Here is a 22,540-nt window from a genome sequence, read left to right as displayed (position 1 = left end):
TAATTAAATAATTGAGTGTCTGAAGATGCTCAGCAACAGTTCCTTTGGATATATGTATACATACTGCCTACATACATACTGACCACCGGGCTAACTCCAGGTATGTCTCTTTTATCACGTCGCCCGGTATGATTGGGTTTTTTCTTTTCCTCGTACAATGTGATGCGACAGCAGATCTTCCCGTCCTGATCTTCTCCATAGGATGTTCGAGCATCATCAGATTTCGCATGGAGAGGACAGTAAGTAAAGGAAGTATACATACAGTATACATACTGCAATGGCTTTCCTTTGCAAATAAGGCCTCTCGATTTCTCCTCACAAACTCTGCCATTTGGTGAACCTGGTCTTCTGTGTGGTTACCACGTCTATTTTCCTGATTCTTCTGAAAGAAAAGTGTCAATTTGTCTTCAAATTTACCCCTTTCCCAATGAAAGTGATATTCTCCATAAAAAATATAAATTTAAGTGAAGTCAACATAAAGATCCTCAGTTACTAAAGGTACAGTTATGCATCACCCACTGGAATTCCTAGCTACATCTTGGTGGGGCCTGATGCCCTCCTGCTTGCTGCTCTGTTCACAGACAATGAAAGGGGCATCTGCACAAACGGTATTGCAGTAAACTTTCAGTTATGATATTTCATGGTGTCCTCTTGGCATTGTCCATCCAGTATGTCTTGAAGTAAGGTTTTACAGACACGCCAACCGTTCCTCTTTTTTTGCTATGAATACATCAATACTTTTTGGTATGATTTGTTACCTTTTTTTTTCAATTTCTGACCATGGAGTATGTACACAGCGCTTAAAACTAGCGTTGGTCCGACAGTCCCAGACCGGTAAAAATCACTGCCGGGCCAGTAACTTGTTGCATGAAAAGAACAAGTAAATTCTTGCATAAAAGCACATGTTTAAAAGGGTGAATTATCAAGTTTAGAGTCATTTCACTTGTTTTTCAGGCTGGCAATTGTTACTCTGAGACAAATTTCTAAAAATACTCTTTTTTTTTTATCTTTTTTTTTTTTCCTTCTGAGAATCCTTTTTTTTTTTTTTTAGAAGGTTGGCAGGTCTGGTTGTAGTCATTTTTCTTTTGGTAGCAAGTTATGCATACCTGCATAACATGCTGCTTCTCCACAAAGCTGACTTTGGGCTTTGGCCCTGGATCTTGGACAGACCCTTTTTAATGAATAAGAGAGCAATCTCCATTTGAATATGTTGTGTAAGCACTGGGATGCAGCCAAAAATATCACTACTTGGATAGTTCAGAAAGCTTTGAAAAGCTGTTGCACGATATCCAACTGCACATTGCGTCAGGCAAATTTCGGAAGCTGCCGGAGCCTACCGGTGCTGGTGTTGTCTGTATCCAGTAATAACATTAACTAATGTACCAGCAGTGGCGGACTGTGACCCAGAGGAGACAATTGATTGGAGGTCGGGCACTGTATTGTTTGTTAACAATGCTGTGCCCCTCCAATGCTTTGTGTCCTCCGGTCATGGTCCGCCACTGTATACCAGCATCATGCCTGTATTCCAGATTCCTCTGCAAGTTTGGCTGCTTCAGTCAGACTTTCTCACCAGGCGTCCCTTTCTTGACCTAGCGGTTATGTTTACTCGATGGCACCAAAGAACTCTGAAATACAAAAAAATAAACTGAGCGGGGGCAACGGTTGATCCTCTGCAATCAGTTCTTCCAATTGCCTTTCAAGATATTCTGCATCTGATATGGACAGGGCCAAGACAATCAAATGTTTCACATATCTCTTCTTCTTTTTTCTTTTCTTTCCTCTCCATCTATAAGCACAATCCCAATCTTGTCAAGAACGATGTATTTGCTATTAATAAATTTATATAAATGTAATTATATATCCTGTATACATGCATTTAACTGTGATGACCAAATCATTTCAGCTTTTGGTTTTGGCTTTTTGCGAATTTTTTGCTGGGGGTACTATTTGTTACTTCTCCAGCCGAATCATGTGCAGTAAGTTCCTCTACAACCAATTGAAAGTGTAGTTGTGTTCGTTGCCAACCCACCGTCTATTTTTCGACCAGTAAAGTCTCTGCAACATCTGTCCCAGTTAGGGATTCCCCACATTTCTGGATCTTCTCTTATGGTTTTTTATCTTTACAATGTCTAGTATATCCTCAGTAAAAAAAGTGATATGTTTAAAGTAGCATACTATTAAACAGTGTAACACTCAAATGTGACATGCCCTCAAAATCCTACTATCGTGTGTGCTGCCAGGCCACCTGACAACAACATTCGTAATCTTGTACTTGTAGTCACAGATCAGTTGGACATTGATGGACTGTCTCCCCTTCCTGTTGGTGTAGACGTACTCATCTTTTCCTAGTGGGGAGCCAAGTAAGTTTACGTGTGTGCCATCAATCGCTCCAACGATATTTGGAAATCTCGCTATCTCAATGGCTCAATCTAATATGGTTGAACATTACTGTGGTCTACATGTATTTTCTTGTCTAGCAAGTATCGGGTATATTTCAGGGTGTATCATCGAGGCTTATACCTTGGTCACATTTGTTCTACGGCGGCCGTACGGCAAGTCAAAAACAGCCATTTTAACATTGTTTGTACCAGCTAGGTGGTTTTAGTAAAAATGAATAAAACGACTGTTTTAGACTCGCCGTACGGCCGCCATAGAGCAAATGTGACCGTGGTATTAGTACACCCTTAAATTCTTCAATTATCTATTGGTTACCATGATAATGAAATGAGCCTGATGATGTTCACCTCTTATGTACTGTACTTCAGAAAGTCATCACAGTTTGTTTTGGATGAGAGTTTGTGAGTTGTCTTGAAAAGTGTATGAATACTGTGTCTAATCTCTGTTCTGTCTTAGCGATATACCTATGACATAAAGCACTGTAATGTTAACCATAGTCTATTATCTTGTTTATAGCGAGTCTCGGGAAGTTTATTGCCTCCAAATTTTCCTACGAGTACTCCAAGTTTGAGGCATTTGCCACAACTTGTGTGCAATGTCAGTACAAAGGTATAAGATCAGTTGTTCAGCTCATACCACTATGAGTTCAGCTTGAGCTCTGGCAAGCTCCCATCGTTTGTTCCAGCTGTGGGATAAACCCACAACAGTGTTCTTCCTCTCCCCAATTGCGTGACTTGTTTTGTTGGTTGTTCTGTTTCAAACAATTGGTAAGTGCTAGGTTGAGATTGTGCCCAAACTTAACCATGGCCACTCCAACCCTTCCATGCAAGACACGATATTTGCGCCATTGTCAGTTGTCCTGCACGCTAGTTTGAACTCGTCCAAGTTCCATTCGGCAAAAGTCTTCTTCAGTGCATCTTTGGTATTGTCCGTGGTGTGATTTTCTGGGAAAAAAGAAGTTGCCAAACATCTGGAGATCAATTTCCACTCCTTGGAGATGAAGTGGAAACTCATGTAAGGAGCCATGGTTGTACTCGACCACAGGTCCGTTGTTGCAGAAAGTATTCTGCTTCCTCGACCTCTTCCTGAATTTTTGTGTGAACAGATTTATAAAGAGATGAGAGAGCAGTCTTCGTAAAATACTTTTCCCCAGGAAGTGTGTATCGAGAGTCAAATGTTTGTAGCATTTCTCTAAATGCTGGCTTGTCCACCTTGTACATGGGGAGCATCTCTTTGGCTAGATACTTAGCAACACAGTCTGTCAAGTTTTTCCACCTCCAATCATCATGACTATATTTTGCTGCCTTGGCTTGAACATCCGTTAACATCGGTTGTTGTGACGTCAAGGCGGATAATGTTGATGTCAGTTTCGGTTGCCCTAATTGACTTGCTTGTTTTAAGTTGAGACATGAAGTTTGATGTATTCCCTCCTTTCGCAGCACAACCACGTCCACATGGCCTTGTCTGGGTTAATGACTTTCCAGTTTTCTCCACACTTGAACCCAAAGTGCACCCAAGTGGGAGACATTGCACCCTTTTTTACTTTGAAGTTGAGGCTTTCCATTATGAAATAAGTATGTTACGTCAGTATGTCATATTTGGGTAACAGAATCAGGAATACAATGTATCTTGCTATTTCTTTTATGATGTAGCTATTCAGAAAAAGAATCTGTATCTTCCTCAAATAGCCAGTTTATCTGATAGATGTGCCAACATGATTCTTATTGGTTTTGACGTACCATGAAGCGGGTCAGTCTGATCTTTGATCATCTGTGCTCTGTAAGCATCACAGATGTGAAACTACCTGGCTTTGTTTCTGATGTAACCAAGAACTATCTTTACTTTACATTATTGAGAGTGAGAGTTATTGACAGAGTTTTTTTTCGCTTTTGAATTTAAAGAGCGGGGGAATTGCCTTTTTGCTTGCACATGCTTGCGCAGCGATGGCCATGAAAGTGTAATCTGTTCTTAATGGCTTTTAATGCGATCTCCATTAAAGCTGTGCTTCGCAAGTTCTTCATTCTCACAGAACTTGCCCATAAGTCTGAGGACAAGCTCCTGTCCAGATCACGAAGTTTCGTAAATCTTACAGTGCCTCACTTTTGACATGTGAAGATTGATTTCTGCAGTTCCAATGCTCATTGAATCCTCATCAAGGTAATCAAATACTACTGCTGATCTTCGTTCATTGTTATTTGACTTGATTGAATTAAGTATCTCCTGTTGATTGGCTATTATCCTGTTTTTGTTCGATTAAAACATTGAGTTTTCCTTCCAGAGTGTTGTCAGTGCGTTTGTTATTATGGGCATTGTCGTAGCTACATGTATTAAGAACGGTAAGTAATGAGTCCGTGTCCAAAATAAAGTCCTTAGTCTTGTCTGGGGGTTGGTTGAGGGGAAAGTCGAGACCTGAATTGGTATTATAGTCGTAGTTAGCGGTTACGTGAATGGGCAGAACTAAGTGAAAGGGTTGGTCTATTTCTGCTAGTTGCTGCCCTGACAACTATTTGACTTAAGTTCTGTGCCAGACCTCCCCATATATCTTCCAACAATTTGAGGAAAAACTTCCCCAAGTAAAATTGTGGTAGTGCCATTCCAACTCCCAACGACGCACAGCAGTGCCATGGCCGATCCCGATGTCTGCAAGAGTATGTTTTAGTCATTTGTAGGGACCATTCTCCCGGTTCTGCATTGAAACGTTTACTCATAATTATAGTCATGTTCCTCTTATCTTATGATATCCCATCCATCACCCGCAAACCCCTTTAATCTTGTCAACTATCCCCCTTTTTTTTCCACTGGCCTAATCCTTATACCTGCAGATTTCCAGCCCAGAATTAAGAGAGGTCATGGAGCCGGGAATGTTTTTCCCATATTCTTGGGCCCATTCTCAGAAGCTGGAATTAGGGCAGGGGTCGCTAATATGTTCCTTCTTTATTAGCAACATAATGTCCCTCGCCTGAAAATCTGCTATTTTCATTTTTTTCCCACTTTTTTTGCCAAAAGATACCATAGGTCCAATATTCCTATTCATGTTATGGCCAGTTTTATCATTGGTATTTTATTCATCGATCTCATAACCCAGGGTTCCTTTATGGGCGAGTTTGCCCCAAGGACTGTAGTCACACAAGACCACACTATATCCCCACCAACGGGATCATACTCAAGTGCACTAGTCTTGACACGTGATTACACTCAAAGGGAGAACTCGGAGCCTATTTTCCGTCCTCATCTCTCGGGTCGGGTGCTAGGTATAGAATGAGTAATTTGGTCGCCTAACATCCCTCCTAAGCTCATATTTTGATCAAGCTCCACTACACTGTGGCCGTGGTTTAGGTCCTGAACACTCAGGTCGAGCTGCTGTGTCCTCGCCATCATTCTTAGTTCCATCAGCCGATTCTGCAGCATCAGTCCTCTAGTCGCTAACTGCCTCTTCCGCAGCATCCTCAATCATGTCCTCTCAGAGCAGTTTCATTTAATAGGGTACCGTAAGTTATATACACTGCTATGGGTCAAGGGCCATATAGTCAAAAACATTCATGCCTTCTTTGAACTTTGCATTTCTGAACTAGGTTTTTTCAAGAATTTACTTCTCATAGACAACTGGTCTGATCATTGGGGGTCGCGAGGTCAAATGTCACGGAACTCTTTCGATGAAAATATCTTTGTCTTTTTTTTTTATTGAGTACTCAAAACTGATTCACATTGTACAAATACAGGTTTATACAAAATAGATTTATAAGTTTAAAAAAAAGCTTCTGAAAATGTTGCATAATCTTATGTTTTGGAGCAATAAGATATTCAGATCTATACTTCATCTTGATGAAAGAAAGAATGGAATGAAAATTAGGCTTTTCTCTTTATGAAACTATCTTGTTTTACTAGGTGGATCCAGGATTTTCCAAAGGGGGGATTTGGATCATTGGATCATTTTCTTCCAGGTGAAATTTAGCAAGCCAAAAAAAGGGAGGAGGACCTGACTCATGTATGCATATGGAAGTGATAATCGGGGTCATATATTAAATTTAAAGGGTCACAGAGGTCAGTATTTGGTAATTCTAGATGTTGGGTGTTAAATACATGTATATTTCTGATCTGGCCATTGTGGTCAATGATATATGTAGTTTTATACTGTATAACAGGGAATAATTTTGTTTTACAAATTTGAATAGGATTTCATTTTTGGTCAGATTCAGAAAAACTCTTTCAACTAACTAATGTACAGTCCTATGTAAAACTATGCTATACAAAAGACTTTATGCATAGCAGTCTTTTAAATATGTGGAGCTAATTGCGATGCAATACCAGGAAAATTATTCCCTGTATGTTATTGAATGTCCCAGAGTGATGTATATTGATGTACCATTTGTGCTTCCATGCTTTCAAAAAGCAAAATGTGTTCTTGGTTGAATACTTTACTTGTTTATGTTTTTGTTAATTAATATTATTTTATTATTATCATTGAATTATCTTTCTAACACCATAGTCAGTACTCAGACAGTGCAATTAATGTCATGCATGGAATGTAGATATGTAGATATGTAGATTGGAAAAAAAATAGATTGTATAATTAAAGGGATGGTCCGGGCTGGAAATATTTATATCTTAATGCATGGAGTAGAATTCACTGAACAAAATACCGAAAATTTCATCAAAATCGGATAAGAAATAATAAAGTTATTGAAGTTAAAAAGTTTAGCAATATTTTGTAAAGACATTTGTCATGAATATTCGTTAGGTGGGCGGATGATGTCACATCCCCACTTTTCGTTTTCTTATTTTATTACATAAAATCCTTTTTTTTTCATTATTTCATACTTGTGTGAATATGTCTCCCTTAAAATGAAATAAGTTGCAGCAATTAATATCTAATGCACTAAATCAGTTGTCAATCCAATTTTTCTAGTTCTTGGAGGAAAACATTTTGGATAAACCCAATTTCATATAATAAAATATAAAGAGAACAAGTGGGGATGTGACATCATCAGCCCATGTAATGATTATTCATGACAGCTGTTTTCACACAATATTGCTAAACTTTAGTATTCATTAACTTTGTTATTTTTTATCAGATTTGATGAAATTTTCGTCATTTTGCTCAGTGGATTCTAGGCTAGTGGATTCTACTCTATACTTTCAGCCCGGCCCGTCACTTTTAGCAATGTGAATAAATAAATACAAAAATTGCTTCCATAACATTGCTGTATTTAGGTGGCGGGTCAAAGTGACTTTTTGATTTCTTTACTGCGTATTTGTAGAAATGCGTACCAATGTTTGTGTCTGGTTATGATATGGAATATTTGAATACATGTACAGGTAAAATCATGTTTATATTTTGGAGAAAATTGTATTTATGGGATTGTAATATGTGGGGGAGTTGCTCGCATAGAACATTGTAAAATTCAAACTTTAAAATCAACAAACAATCATGACAAGTGTTATTCCAATTCCATCCCAGTCATTTCACAATGAAGTTTCTGTTGCGTGCCCTCACAGATCACAATATTTCTGGTTATTTTCATAAGTGGGCGAGACACAAAATTGCTTTTGCCTTGTTTTTACCAAAACTCTATTAAAGACTTGACATCCCAAAATAATGATACAATTTAAATACATTCATACATTTATGCAACAAAATTGCATGATACCATGTTTATGTTAAATATGTTTGAGTCTATCTTTGGTATACTTTTAGGCTAATAAGATGTGAAAAACATGCAATATCTTCTATTCTTTGAAATTTCATGCATTTTTGTTTGCTATTTTTGTCTTAAAATTATTTTTATATGGAAAAATAAATGATTGCCTTGGAATAACAGTGTGCTCAGTCTCTTTATTTCATGTGAATGGGGCCTGTTTGCACAAAGAGCTGCAATCATTTTTTGAAAAAATCAGTTGCAACTTGATTTTCAACCAATCAAAAAGCATGTCTTTGAAATTTGCATTTGATTTTGCACAGTTGCAATCAAGTAGAACTGTTTGTGCAACAGGCCTCTCTAACTAATACCTGTAGTGTCAAACTCAAATCCAAAACATTTGAATGGGCTCTTGACGGTCTAAAAAAAACAAGGAATGGGGGATACGGGAGAGGTGTATGACAGTGCCAGAAAGTGAATGGAAAGAATAGAAAACAGTTCTAGGGCCCGTTGCAGAAAGAGTTGCAATCAATCGCAACTCTAAAAATCATGCGTAACTTGATTTTCAACCAATCAACAGCGCGCATTTGAGACTTGCGATTGATTTTTTGGCTTGCGTTTAAACACAACTCTTTCTGCAACGGGCCCCTAATCATAGAGAGAGTGAGAAAAGTATGAGAATTCTTTCATATCCAGTTGGAGAGGTTTCAGCTTGAAGCAACTGATACACAACAAATGAGAGAGAAAAATGGGACTGTTGCAAGACATTTTGCATTGATTCCCAATCTACTCCTTACAATGAGGAGTGTATACAAATTTTTTCTTACAGCTAAGTTTCATCTATCAAATGTAAAATTGCATTATAAATTTGCAATTAATTGCAAATATTTTCTTGCAACACACCGCCAAGATTGAAATTGTAAGAAATAGGATAGAAAAGGGTAAGGATTGGGGTTATATTTTATATTCAAAATCTGTGGCCCGTATTCTGAAGTCAGTTTTAACTTTATTGACCATGGTCTAACTCTCTGCTAAAATTATGGGAAGCCAAGTGTCAAAATATTTCTGAAGTTGTATGTTTCTTATTTTTAATGTGCTCTTTCCTGATTCATTGATGGTGAAGACAATCAGCTATTTATACCAGGGGTGTGAGAGTTCAGATTTTTTATCTGATTTCAGATATTTTTTTGTTTTGATTTTCAGCTTAATTTCAGCTTCTTTTGGCTTTCCTCTGTACAAAATGTATGGGAGCTTTCTATTTCAGACTTTTTCACCACTCCTCAGCTTTTTTCAGATCTTTTTTATTTGTGACCACTCACACCCCTGATTTATACTGAACCTAGACAATTATGAATGATTTGAGAGCCAAATGAGCTGAAACATGATATCTGTACTTTTAGTGACTTATGTTACAATTAAAGGTGAAGTCCACCTCAGAAAAATGTTGCTTTGAATCAATAGAGAAATATCAGACAAGCACAATGCTGAAAATTTCATCAAAATCAGATGTAAAAAAAGAAAGTTATGACATTTCAAAGTTTTGCTTATTTTTAACAAAATAGTTATATGAACAAGCCAGTTACATCCAAATGAGAGAGTCGATGATGTCACTCACGCACTATTTCTTATGTGATTTATTGTTTGAATTATTCAATATTTCAATTTTTACGAATTTGATGATTAGGACCTCCTTGCCTGAAGCACAAAATGTTAAAATAATGGAATTCCACGTGTTCAGGGAGGAATGAAACTTCATTTCACATGACAATGACGAGAAAATCAAAATATTTCATATTATAAAATACAAAAGAAATAGTGAGTGATGTCATCAGTTCCCTCATTTGCATACCGACCAAGATGTGCATATTTAACTGTTTTGTGAAATGAAGCGAAAATTTAAAATGTCATAATTTTCTTATTTTACATCCGATTTTGATGAAATTTTCAGTGTTATGCTTGTTGAATTTTTCTCATTTTATTCAAATCAAGTTTATGTTGGGGTGGACTTGTCCTTTTGACTATCCATACTTAAACTGCCACTTAAAACCTGAGTTTAAGATAAACCCCGACTTCAGAATATGGGCCTGAGAGTTCACAAGCTGAGATGGTTCTCGAACCAGAATAAGAGGGGGGTAGAGAAATGGGACAGGAAATAATGTAGTGATGAGGGAGAATATAGGGGAGGAAATTGTCAAGAGATGCAGGTGAAGGAATCAAGACTTGATTTGATCTAAATACTCCCCAGGGAGTGGAGGATGTGCACACATTGTGTGTGGGAATGACTGATTGAATCCGATGACCGGGGTAATAATACATCTGTAAAGCGCAAAGACACGTCATTTCGATGGATTAAGTGCTATATAAAAGCGGATTATTATTATTATTAATTTCCCCCTTATGATGGGAATGTGATTAATAATAAATAATAATCAGTATTCATAATAAAAAAAGGGAAAACCAAAAGAAATAAGAAATTCACTGATTCTGAGACCAAAAGAAATATTTCTATAAAATCTTTTTTATTTCCACCTTTATAATAATCTATACAGAAAATAACACATTCTTTCTATAGTATAATTACAATACAATTAGAATATTGCATGATTCGCATGGTTTGGGGAATAAAGCACAAAATGGCTGAAAAAAAAAGCTCAAAATAGCTGCAATAGATGTAAATGACGAAATAACATCATTCTGTTGTCTACACAATAGATACAGCATAAAAACACCAGTATAAATTAGAATTGTATACAGTATCGATGGGCTATTAAAACCTTGCATCTCAACATTAAAGGTAAATGCTAGTTTTGGTAACGATATCAAAATGAGTTCGTACAGAATCCAATGAAATGACCACCAAAGTGTGTTTGTATAAATAAAACGCATGTGCCAAAGGATTCTGGAAGAAATTGTGTAATTGCTGAGAAATCAGCAAATAAGCACAGGATTCGGATAGAACGTCGGACCCGACGCTCTAAGCAATAATTATACATTGTCCCACGTGCGCTTATCTGTGTTGGGGATCTTCGGTGTGAACATTTTTCAGCGTAGAATTCAAGATTCACAAAGTTCAGTTAATGTAGCTGTACCACATCTAGATCCTCGATATACTGACAATAAAGCCTTGTTTTACAGACTTTCTCATGAAATCAGCGTTTACTGTAACTACTGGAATTTCTCTTTAAACAAAATTGAGGGCAGCTACAAAAAAATGACTTTATTTTAGAAATATGGCAATGGAGTTAATCTAATCGTGCATCTGTAAACAGTCTCTTAATCCCCGCAGAGAACTCATCTAGATTCATCAAGCATCGATATCATAACATATAACAAAAAAACGGGTAGAGCAACAAAAACACTCTTTGAGGTCACAGGAAACAAAACTAATTGTCTCCAAAAAGGTCAATTGCAAAAAGAGTTCCACACTTTATCCTTATGTGTGTGTGTTGTTTCTTACGTGTTGACCCATATACAGTTAATTGTGTCATGGAGTACTTTGTGCAGCAATCGAATCCAAAGGTTATTTGATGTAGCACCATTTCCTTTCGGATACAAAGTGCTATGCACACACTACTCCATGTTTGGGCCGCTAAAACAATAATTAAGCACCTCAGAATGGTCAGCTTAGTCCATCCAATCTGTTGTCCTTTTTAGCAAAATAGATGTGATTTAATGGCTTTCTTGAATAATTCAACATAGGAGGCTGTCTCAGTTAGCAGCATACAAGCTCTATCCTTTTTTTCTACATGTATGTATTGACAGACAAAAGGTGGTTAGTCTCCAGACACAGACACTTATTGAAACTTTCACCAATGAGTGGGTCTTCACACCAAGACTAGTGCAATACGATTTGCTGCTTGTGAATGACAGGGACCTTCTGTACACAAGTCAAATTGGCAGCCTAGCTTTGGCATGGAATTTAGGCTGCATATTCAAACCACTTTCCTCAAATGAACCGTTTGCCCAGGAGACTACACGGAGGTTGCCACTATTCTGTAATATGTCTTAAAAAGAGCTTTTATTGTGCCCTCCTACAAATGCTTACCCTAACTCTTTGCCCGCTTTGTTCGACTAGAGTCACATACCGGGGGCTGCCAACTTCGACGCAAGTCACAATCCATTCACAATACACAATTGTGAGCTGAATTAGCAGAGTCCTTGCAAATCCCCACCTAAGACTGCACCTTGAAATTAATGCGGCGCAAGAGTGATTTGTCCGTGGCAGGCAAAGAGTTAAATTTTGAGATGCAAGGTTTTACCAGCCCACCAGTGATATACATGTATATATACATACATAAATGAGTCCAAGGCTTGAATGAAATATAATCACAATATTACATAGGGATTGTAGCGCAATGGTAACATTTTTTTATATCCTAGGTTTTGATGTCACCTTATTGAATGTGACTGTAGCATTGTCAACTGTGGCAGTATATTCACTTAGGCGACGTCACTTGCTGCTTATAAGTAAAAGGAGAATGAAACCTTCAGAACAAGATAGCTTGTGTGAAAGCAGAAAAATGAAAGAAACAGATCAACGAGAGTTTGAAAAAATCAGACAAATAATGAGAAGGTTATGAGCATTTGAATATTGCGATCACTAATGCTATGGAGATCCTCACATTGGCAATGCGGCAAAGATGTGTGATGTCACTGATGAACAACTCTCCCCATTACACTAGTATATATTTCACTTAAATTGCCTCTTTTATCACATCTATCAGTAGATCATGTATTCTTTCTATAGGAGGGCATGTAATACAGATTTTTAAAGAATACATCACGGATAAAAGTTTATATCACCATAAGAAAAAGCAAAAAGAGACATTTTTGGGGTATTTTATACTCCATCAAAGGGAAAGTTGTTCACATATGACATCACACATCCTTGTCGCATTGCCAATGAGAGGATCTCCATAGCATTAGTGATTGCAATATTCAAATGCTCATAACTTTCTCATTGTTTGTCCAATTTTTCTCAAACTTTCTTTATTGTTATTCTTTGATTTTTCTGTTTCAACACAAGCCTACTCATTCCAAAGGTTTCATTCCCCTTTAACTTGATGTATGCACATGTGTGCATGTGTAGATTTCACGAAGCACGCGTTTGTTGTAATTTTCCGAAATCTTTCTATTACAATGTAGATGGATCCGAGTTGCAGCAAGCCTTGCAAGTTTATCATAAAAGCCAAGAAAAGCGCACTCTAGTAGTGAATCTACATAGACTTCATAATAATAGATATTGCCTGGTCTATCTTTAAATAAGTAATATTTCAATTCCCCTCCGAAGCTTTATCAGGGGAAACGAAATGGTACATTCAAGTTATTGGGAGGCAATAACGGTACGATATGATCTGAATGAATTTACAGATTACAAAATATACAGACAATTAGTGTTGTTCACTAATCACAATGATGACATTGAACTAGCTGTGAATCTAGTTGAATCTTTAGGGACCCAAGAAATCTCTTATCTAAGAGTTAGAATTTGACCTTGAAGAAATGACAAGTTTTGCACAATCAGAGCCTCGCTGTATAAAAGTTGCAAGTAATTTTGCCATCAAAGGTACCGTAACTACCATGGTCACGATGCTAAGAAGTAAATCGGTCAATCAAAATCTTTAAAGGTAAGAAATCATTTGAGGGTAAATAAGAATATAATAAATAAGAATGGCAGGCTATAAATGCAACATACATCTACATGTAAGATTCATAAAACTATTTTGGCTACATGTATTCAAGAAATCTCCATGATGCTTTAGTCTTTTCATTAGTAGCAGTGGCAATCTAATCATATACAAAAAAAATCAACAAACACAGGAATATGAAATATGCTTGCTTGGTTGGATAAAATAGTAATAACAGTAAAATAGGGTAAATACATATTTGCCACATATATGAACAGTATGTACAACAAAAAGTAGGAAAAGAGTCAATCATATTTATATTCCAAGTACTGAAAAATTAAAACATTATCTTTTTATAACTTTGAAGTTTTATCATCATTTGTGGTATCAGTTCATACCCTTTTCTAAATATGATTTGCTACCAGTGTTCCCACAGTATATATTCATTCATTATAATTTATTGAAATCTGGGTCTATTAGCATTTTTTTTTTCCAAAAAATATTTCATATCGGGGGTTAATTTACAAATCGTCTCACAGAAATTCTTCATTTTAGGGGGTATTTTGATAGTTTTCTTTCCAAGTAAATGTGATAATGAATTTGATGGCTTCCCTCCTCAAAGCACATACCAGTAATAGTGGTAAACAAATCAGAAACCTAACCCATTCTTATCCTTATAGGGTGTATAACTTTATCACAAGAGCCAGGTACACTCACATTTTGTTGACCACCTAATAAAGAACCAGGGCCGGTAATCAATTTGATACTTAAGTATTTTGCTTAAGTAAAATACTTATCTATCGTTTGTATTCAATTGCATGTTTTAACTAAGTATTTTGCATAAATCTAAGTCAGCCACTAACCAGGCTTAAGTCTGGCTCGCGTGAAGTTTACAATCGTGATACGCACGGTCATATATTCTGCGCACAGATGGATTCATACGTTACGTTTTAGCTCAAACGTTGATGTCACAATGGTTTTGGCTTTGATAAAGTAAAATACTTAGATGTGATCTGAATACGAGTTTAAGCATTTTGCTCAACAAAGTAAATTGCTCAGTAATATGCCACCAAAATGAGTACTTTATATTGAATACCGGCCCTGAATCTTGTAAGTGAAACAGAATTTAATTTTTCCTAAAATTTGCAAAATCTTTTCCCCAAGACATGATGATCTCCTGAAATAAAATTCACTAAAAAACATATAAGAATTTCTTTGAATTCTAAACATGAATGTCATATAAAGCTTTCAAACTCAACACATGTAGTCCCAAACATACGATCTTGTGTCGGTTCATCATTTCTTGAAAATCATTCAAGTCCATGCAGCCACCTCACTTTGGCGCAGCTAATCAGTGATCTCCAAAGATCAAATTTTTCACAAGTAGTCCCACACACTCATTTTGCTGTAATCAGTCCATGATATACCTCAAGAGCAAATCCTTTAGCCAAAGGTTTCCTGCGCAGCATAGACCAGATACAAGAAACCGTCTTCATCTTTCTCATCATGGTAAACCTCGGAGATACAAGTTGAAACACTGACCAAGGATTTTTGGTTGACCAGGAGGAAGAAAGCCTGGTTGGGGTTGAGTTGTAGCCGTCGCCTGGGGGGAGAAGTAAAGAGTAATAAATTCAAAATGAACAATAATTGCAACAACTGAATAGAAATATATAATATCATTGTGAAGAGAGTACTTTAGTACATTATTAGCAAAACTGTTAAAGGACAAAAAAAATGTGGTATCTTTATAAAGGTGGTCGCAAAGTGGGAAAGATTCTAAACAAGTTACTAACCTAGGACCCGTTGCATTAATACCACTACAGTAACTCTGCTATCTGATGGTAGCTACCATGGTAACAGTGCTCATCAGCCAATCAGAATCAAGGATTCTGTTTAAATTACCACAGGATGGCAAAGTTACCATAATACAAACTTTTTATGCAATGGGGGCCCTGGGTCTTGACTAATCGTACGCTTGATTTTTACAATTAATTGTTCATTTCAGTCAATGCAATCAATTGTTGAAAAATGTTCTACAATAATTGCTAAACTTTGTGTTATGGGTGCCTAGTGGAACGAGTGGCTGCAAGTTCGTCTTTACTTGGTAGACATTGAAATACCAACCGGCAAAGTTAACAAAGTTAAATTTTTAGCCAAATCTTTAATTTGACAAGGACTAGTGTACACTATAGCCTGTATTCTGAACTGGGCTTTATCTTTAATGTGGTCTACATTATCTCTGTGCCGAAATTATGGGAAGCCAAGCATGTCAAAATTTGTTCAAATGGTATGTTTCAAATGGTAGTGGAGCGTTGTGGCCCAGTGGATGTCTTTGGACTTTGAAACAGAGGGTCGTGGGTTCGAATCCCAGTCATGGCATAATTTTCTCCAGCAAGAAACTGATCCACACTGTGCTGCACTCAACCCTGGTGAGGTAAATGGGTACCGGTAGGAAGTAATTCCTTAAAAAGCTGTGTGCGCTATGAACACCTAGCTTAGCCGGGTAATATAGGAGCGCCTTGAGCACCTAACAAGGTGGATACTTGCGCAATTAAAATATCCTATATCATTATTGTTTCTTTATATGTTTACTGTGCTCTTTCCCGATTCTGACATAGAGAAGATATTATAACATATTTCAGATTTCATAAAATACAAAAAAAAACAGTGAGTGGGTCATGGTGTCATGAGTCCCCTAATATGCATACTGACCAGGATGTGCTTGTAACTATTTTGTGAAATTAAATCGAAACTTTTGAATGTCATAACTTTCTTATTTTACATCTGATTTTGATGAAATTTTCAGTCATAATATGCTTGCTTGATTTTTCTATATTTATTCAAATCAGCTTTTTGTTGGGGTGGACTTGAAATGTAAGGTATTTTTTTTTCAATTATCCAAGAATAGAAGTGTTACAAGTCACCTGACAATTTTGACCAATTCTCCCATGGTCACGTGATCTGGTACTAAGAACTTTGATTTGTCTAGTAGAGGCAGAGTCCTTTCCCTCTCATATCTCTCAATGATGACCTGTAAACAAAGATAGACAAGACTCTATGATAACATGCTGCATTACTATCAGGGGGAATATACACAGGAGCTGGGGGCAATTTAGCCCCAGAAATGCTCAAAAAATCCCTGGCAACTAAAAAAGGGAGCCCTGGGGGTGTTTCCAATACTTAAGTATGACTTAGAGTCGCACTAATGTCCAATCGGTTGAGCACAGCTGAGTCTATATACATTACATCATTAAATAAGCAGTTTATGAACCAATTTTTCATCTGATAAAGTGCCAAAAAAATAATTAGAAGAAAAGAAAATTTGAGCAATGATGGTATGGTATACACCAATTGTGACTAACTGCATGGTAAGTTTTTTCCAAGTCTGTGCATTGCCCCTTGTCTGCTGATATACGCGCAGTAGCGGACCGTGACCCAGACGAGACAAAGCATTGGGGGACACTGCATTGTCTGTGAACAATGCTGTGCCCCCCCCCCCCCCAATGCTTTGTCTCCTCCGGGTCACGATCCACCACTGTATACACGTATCTGCACGATTCTAGTAAAAGATGCGTAACAAACAAACTTTACTCCTGCAATGCATAGACATATATTCATTAATCAAATAGGACTTGAAGTTGTGCAAAAATATTTATTTTCAGGCATTACATTAGACGTCCTCAAAATGCAACCTTTCTCCTCAATATCCCTGAATGGTGGGTGTATGGACATGGGGTGCCCTTTTTTTTATGTGAAAATGACTGGCCGAGGTTTTTTCTAAGAAAATTATATATTTCTTTCAACTTTTATGAAAATTTTGGCACACTTATTCATTACCGGTAGATTATAATGAACATAAAACCACTGAAACTTCTCAGTGAATTAGAAAGAAATTCATGTTCAAATTGTTAGTTGCTCAGACATTGACCCACCCCCTCCTCCAAATAAATGGAATTAGTTTAGAGAGTCTTAAAATCAGACTACCTGCAAGTACATGTAGACCAATTAATGGATACAAAGGCCCGTATTCTGAACTGAGGTTTAACTTCAAAGACCACTGTCTAAGTCTGTGCCAAAATTATGGGGAGCCAAATATTCAACAACTTTGTTTATATTGTATATTCATTATGTTTACTATTTTGTTTCCTTCTGCTTTCATAACAAAGAAAAATACTTCAGTTATCATTCCCAGACAATTAGGAACAACTTGGGTGTCATATGAGTTAACAAATTGAATGTATACAAGACTTGTGCTCAAAATAAGGCTAGACAAGGTGTGGGCAGACCAGCGGTACTGCTCACCCTATGATGCATAAATTACACCAATGTTGAGGGCGGTGCAGATTTCCAAGCTAGACTGCTGTGAAAATACCTTACTAACGAGAAGGATGAAGGACTTGAACTGGAAGCACGACTACTGGGATCATCAGCATTCTTCCAGAATCTCAGGTAAAGGTAATTGGCTCTCCATAGTTAAAGAGAAATGCCAGTAGTTGCAGTAAACACTGATTTCATGAGAAAGTCTGTAAAACCAGGCTTAATTGTCAGAATATCGAGGATCTAGATCTGGTACAGTTACATAAACTGAACTTTGTGAAATCTTGAAATCTACGCTGAAAAATGTTCACACTGAAGATCACCAACACAGATAGGCACACGTGGGACAGTGTATTATTATTGCTGGAATAAAGACCCGATGGAAGTGACCGAATCCTCGCTTATTTTGCTTATTTCTCAGCAATTACACAATTTCTCCCAGAATCCTTTGGCACATATTTTTTATTCATACAAACAGACACTTGGGTGGTCATTATATTAGATTCTGTAAAAAGTCATTTTGAGATCGTTACCAAAACTGGAACTTATCTTTAAGCAACAATTTTTAAACTTGAGTTTAATTTAAACCTGAGTTCAGAATATGGGCCAAAATGTTTTACTCACTGGAATCTTGTTTGGATGTTTACAACGAATCTCTTCCACATCCTTCCTTCTTTGTTCTGAAAATGAATGAAAAAAAAAGATAATTTATTTTTCTATACTACGACACATCATGCGTGTATCTATATGTTCTAGTCTTAAACAAATATTTAAAGGTCAAGTCCACCTCAGAAAAATGTTGATTTAAATCAGTAGAGAAAAATCAGACAAGCACAATGCTGAAAATTTCATCAAAAATCGGATGTAAAATAAGAAAGAAACTGGTGACAGACTGAAGGAAGCGACCAAGATTAACCTCTCCCTCTCTGCGCTGGGAAACGTCATTTCAGCGCTGGTAGATGGCAAGTCTAAACACATCCCCTACCGTGACTCCAAACTCACCCGTCTTCTACAAGATTCTCTTGGTAAGTGCATCAGGGTCCCGTTTCATAAAGACTTGGTATAATAACAAATGCACAACTTCTTTAAAGGACAAGTCCACCCCAACAAAAACTTGATTTGAATAAAAAGAGAAAAATTCAACAAGCATAACACTGAAAATTTCATCAAAATCGGATGTAAAATAAGAAAGTTATGACATTTCAAAGTTTCGCTTATTTTCAACAAAATAGTTATATGAACGAGCCAGTTACGTCCAAATGAGAGAGTCGATGACGTCACTCACTCACTATTTCTTTTGTATTTTATTGTTTGAATTATACAATATTTCAATTTTTACGAATTTGATGATTAGGACCTCATTGCCTGAAGCACAAAATGTTAAAATAATGGAATTCCACGTGTTCAGGGAGGAATGAAACTTCATTTCACATGACAATGACGAGAAAATAAAAATATTTCATATTTCATATAATAAAATACAAACGAAATAGTGAGTGAGTGATGTCATCAACTCTCTCATTTGGATGTAACTGGCTCGTTCATATAACTATTTTGTTGACAATAAGCGAAACTTTAAAATGCCATAACTTTCTTATTTTACATCCGATTTTGATGAAATTTTCAGTGTTATGCTTGTTGAATTTTTCTCTTTTTATTCAAATCAAGATTTTGTTGGGGTGGACTTGTCCTTTAATGATATTGTAGAAGAGCTCCAAAGTTACTTACCCAGGGACACAGAATCCGGACATCGAGGCACAAGCTGGACCCTCAAAAAAAAAGAGGAAAAGTTAGACCTCCATGTGGCATTCGTTCTCGGTATCAATCGGCCATTTTGTTTTCAATTTTGAAAGAACAAGAACGTACGTGACAGAACTTGTCCTTTTTGAGGGTCCAGTTTGTGCCTCGATGTCAGGATTCTGTGTCACAATAGACCTTCATCCATATAATCGAGCTAAGTGCATGATTTATTTTTCCCCCTTTTATTTGATTTGGGGTGCTATTGCGACCCCATTGACCATTCTACCCCATTTCGGAGATTATCCTCTGCCTAATATACACGGACAAATCCTGGGCTCCGGCCCGCAAAGCCGGAGCTCCCTGGGTTACAAAGTTACATGTGTACACACATGCACCCTCAACTAAAACAGAAAATTCCACTCATTTCATTTTGTTCTTTTTTCCTGTTTTAATTCCCCCTCTTTCTTTCTGTTCCAGTCATGTCATGCCAACATTAATATTTTTCGTTTTCAATTTCATGACAACCTTGTATGTAGGGAATCTATTCAATCTCAATTTAACTTCAAGTCTTTATCATTAATAAAACAGTGAAAAGGTACAGATTAATAAGGCAAGAGAACAATTCTTCAAACAGCATAGTTTCAGATAAAAACAAATATAACACTTTTAATACTACTAGTACTCGGTAGTACTAGTAGAACTTTTCGGACACAACCGTAGGCGGCCGTAACTCACTAACTGCAGTGACATAGCCACTCACACATTGTACGAGGTTAGTATGTACTAACCTCGTACAATAGACTGTGTTTGACCCTGGATTTCGAAGTAGTCGGCAAACATCGCTTCATTGCTGAAGTAATATTTGCCGAAGCTCCTTCTCGCTACGCACCGGGGCTCTTGCCGGTAAGTAGCAAGAGTTTTTTTAATATAAAATAATAATAAAATAATAATCCGATAAAAAAAAGCACATTTTGCTTACCTCGGCCTCGAAAGTGACTTCGCTGGTCTCTTCCACGGAAATACAAGGAAGCCCGTTGGTGGCGCTAATAATTTCACAACCTTGATTCAGCTCCTCGGTAATTTTATAACTGTATCTAAATTCTTTGAATGCGCAATCCTCATGATTAATTTACTAATTATGGGCACCAATTAATGAAATGCCTTCAAAAAACATAATTAATGATTATTATTGGTGATGATAACACTCATTTGCATTAATTTAAAAAGATGACTGATAAAAAAAAATGAAAATAATATACGTGCCTGGAAAGAAACCAGCAGTACAAGCTTTGACGAACGTCAATAATACGTATACGGTGTACCAAAGTCTATACAATGAAAAGATTGGACACTTCACGGACTTTGCGTAATGCCTTGCGTCGATATGCGTGTAAAATAGTGTAGGTGCCTATTCTTTCCCTTGTCGTGTCTTTGATATGAATATAAATCGCGCGCCCTCTTCAGGAGAAAATTGATATCAACGCTGACTGATTTCTATCTCCGTAAAATCTTCACTAAAGATCAAGAAAATATACATATTTTTAGAAAGAAACTTCAAGGAGAAGTCACGGAAGGATCTAAATGATTCGGTAAGTGTCATAGCAGGATGTGGAATGTTTATTTAAACAAAATATTTTATGTGGGCAAAAGCCCACTGTATTTTCGAAGTGTAGTGGTGTGTCGCGTGCGTATGACTGATAATCCTTCACTCGCGAGACGATATGAACCCATGGGTGGTGGCATATAGCTAACCTTTCCCGGATTTTTAACATTATTAGAGCAGACTCGACTAATTAGATAATATTTTGACATGCATTCTACTTATTATTTAATAGTACAGTCGTGATAACAATTGCTGTCTATGCAATCAATGCAATATGAAGGCTAATATTCTTATTGCCTGCACCACGTGACTGTATTGGCCGGTGTTCTCGCACTTGTGCTAGTCGAATACAAATATCCACGAATCGTGATGCCAACCATTCACTTTATGTGCATTGAAAATTGCATACGAGTAAATAGAAATGATTGACCTTCGCGCTCCGTGGTTCACCAAAACACAAACGATCATTCAACTCTATTTCCTCAAGTAATTTTCTCCCGAATACTTACCAAAACTTCGCCTCTCTTTGAACGTCTTCATTACCGATATATAACACAACCACAGTGTTCAAACAACAATGAATCGCTTCTTTAGATAACGAAGCAGTTAGGATGATTTGGCGTTTAGTATTTTGCTGGGGATTTTCCTTTCGCAATGTTTACGTTTTTGCCAAATAGGAAATATGACGTCACTTGAATTTGACTCGCTCCTAGTCTCCTACTCATTTTGGTGCAGACGCGCTACTTTACTATTTTTTGGGGGGAGGGGAATATGTTGCTGTCATTTTCATGTGTTTAGAAAATATGTTCTTAGGCCTGTTTTTGGATAACATTTCAATGACGAATAGGCCTAGCTACCCATGCTAACAGAAAATATATATATATATATTTCCAAATGTGATATACAGCTTGAGATCCGCGGGGGCGCACCTTATGTTGCAATATCCCGGAGGGGCCACTTACATTGACGAGTGGATACCATGCGCGACCAAAAAAACACGTAAAAAGGATGTCTTTTTCACGATAGGGCACGTTACGTACGTAACGTGATAAGGGTGTCAAAAACACAAAAATAATGAAAAAGGGTATCTATTTCGCTAGGAAAATTACGTGTTTAGGGTCTAATTTGCGGGGATGATAAAACAAAATTAAAATGTTTTATAAAGGATGTCATTTTTGCCCCAACACTTCGTGTTTAGAGTCCGATTTGCGCGAGGTGTA

The 22,540-nt window shown here is 37.0% G+C and overlaps 1 protein-coding gene across 1 annotated transcript; it reads right to left on the bottom strand.

The window, feature by feature from the left end:
* Positions 1-13,396: 13,396 nt before the first annotated feature.
* LOC121417221 (microtubule-associated proteins 1A/1B light chain 3B-like) lies at positions 13,397-22,020 on the bottom strand. The gene is made up of 4 exons (XM_041610848.1): positions 21,830-22,020; positions 18,602-18,657; positions 16,585-16,691; positions 13,397-15,263 (listed from the first exon to the last, which is right to left on the bottom strand). Exons 1-4 carry the CDS (start codon positions 21,858-21,860, stop codon positions 15,104-15,106), a joined length of 354 nt encoding a protein of 117 aa, XP_041466782.1. The 5' UTR covers positions 21,861-22,020; the 3' UTR covers positions 13,397-15,103.
* Between the last annotated feature and the right edge of the window lie 520 nt (positions 22,021-22,540).

The sequence above is a fragment of the Lytechinus variegatus genome, chromosome 6 (assembly GCF_018143015.1).
Source record: "Lytechinus variegatus isolate NC3 chromosome 6, Lvar_3.0, whole genome shotgun sequence".
Classification (NCBI taxonomy): Eukaryota; Metazoa; Echinodermata; class Echinoidea; order Temnopleuroida; family Toxopneustidae; genus Lytechinus; species Lytechinus variegatus.
This window is presented reverse-complemented; position numbering and strand designations above follow the sequence as displayed.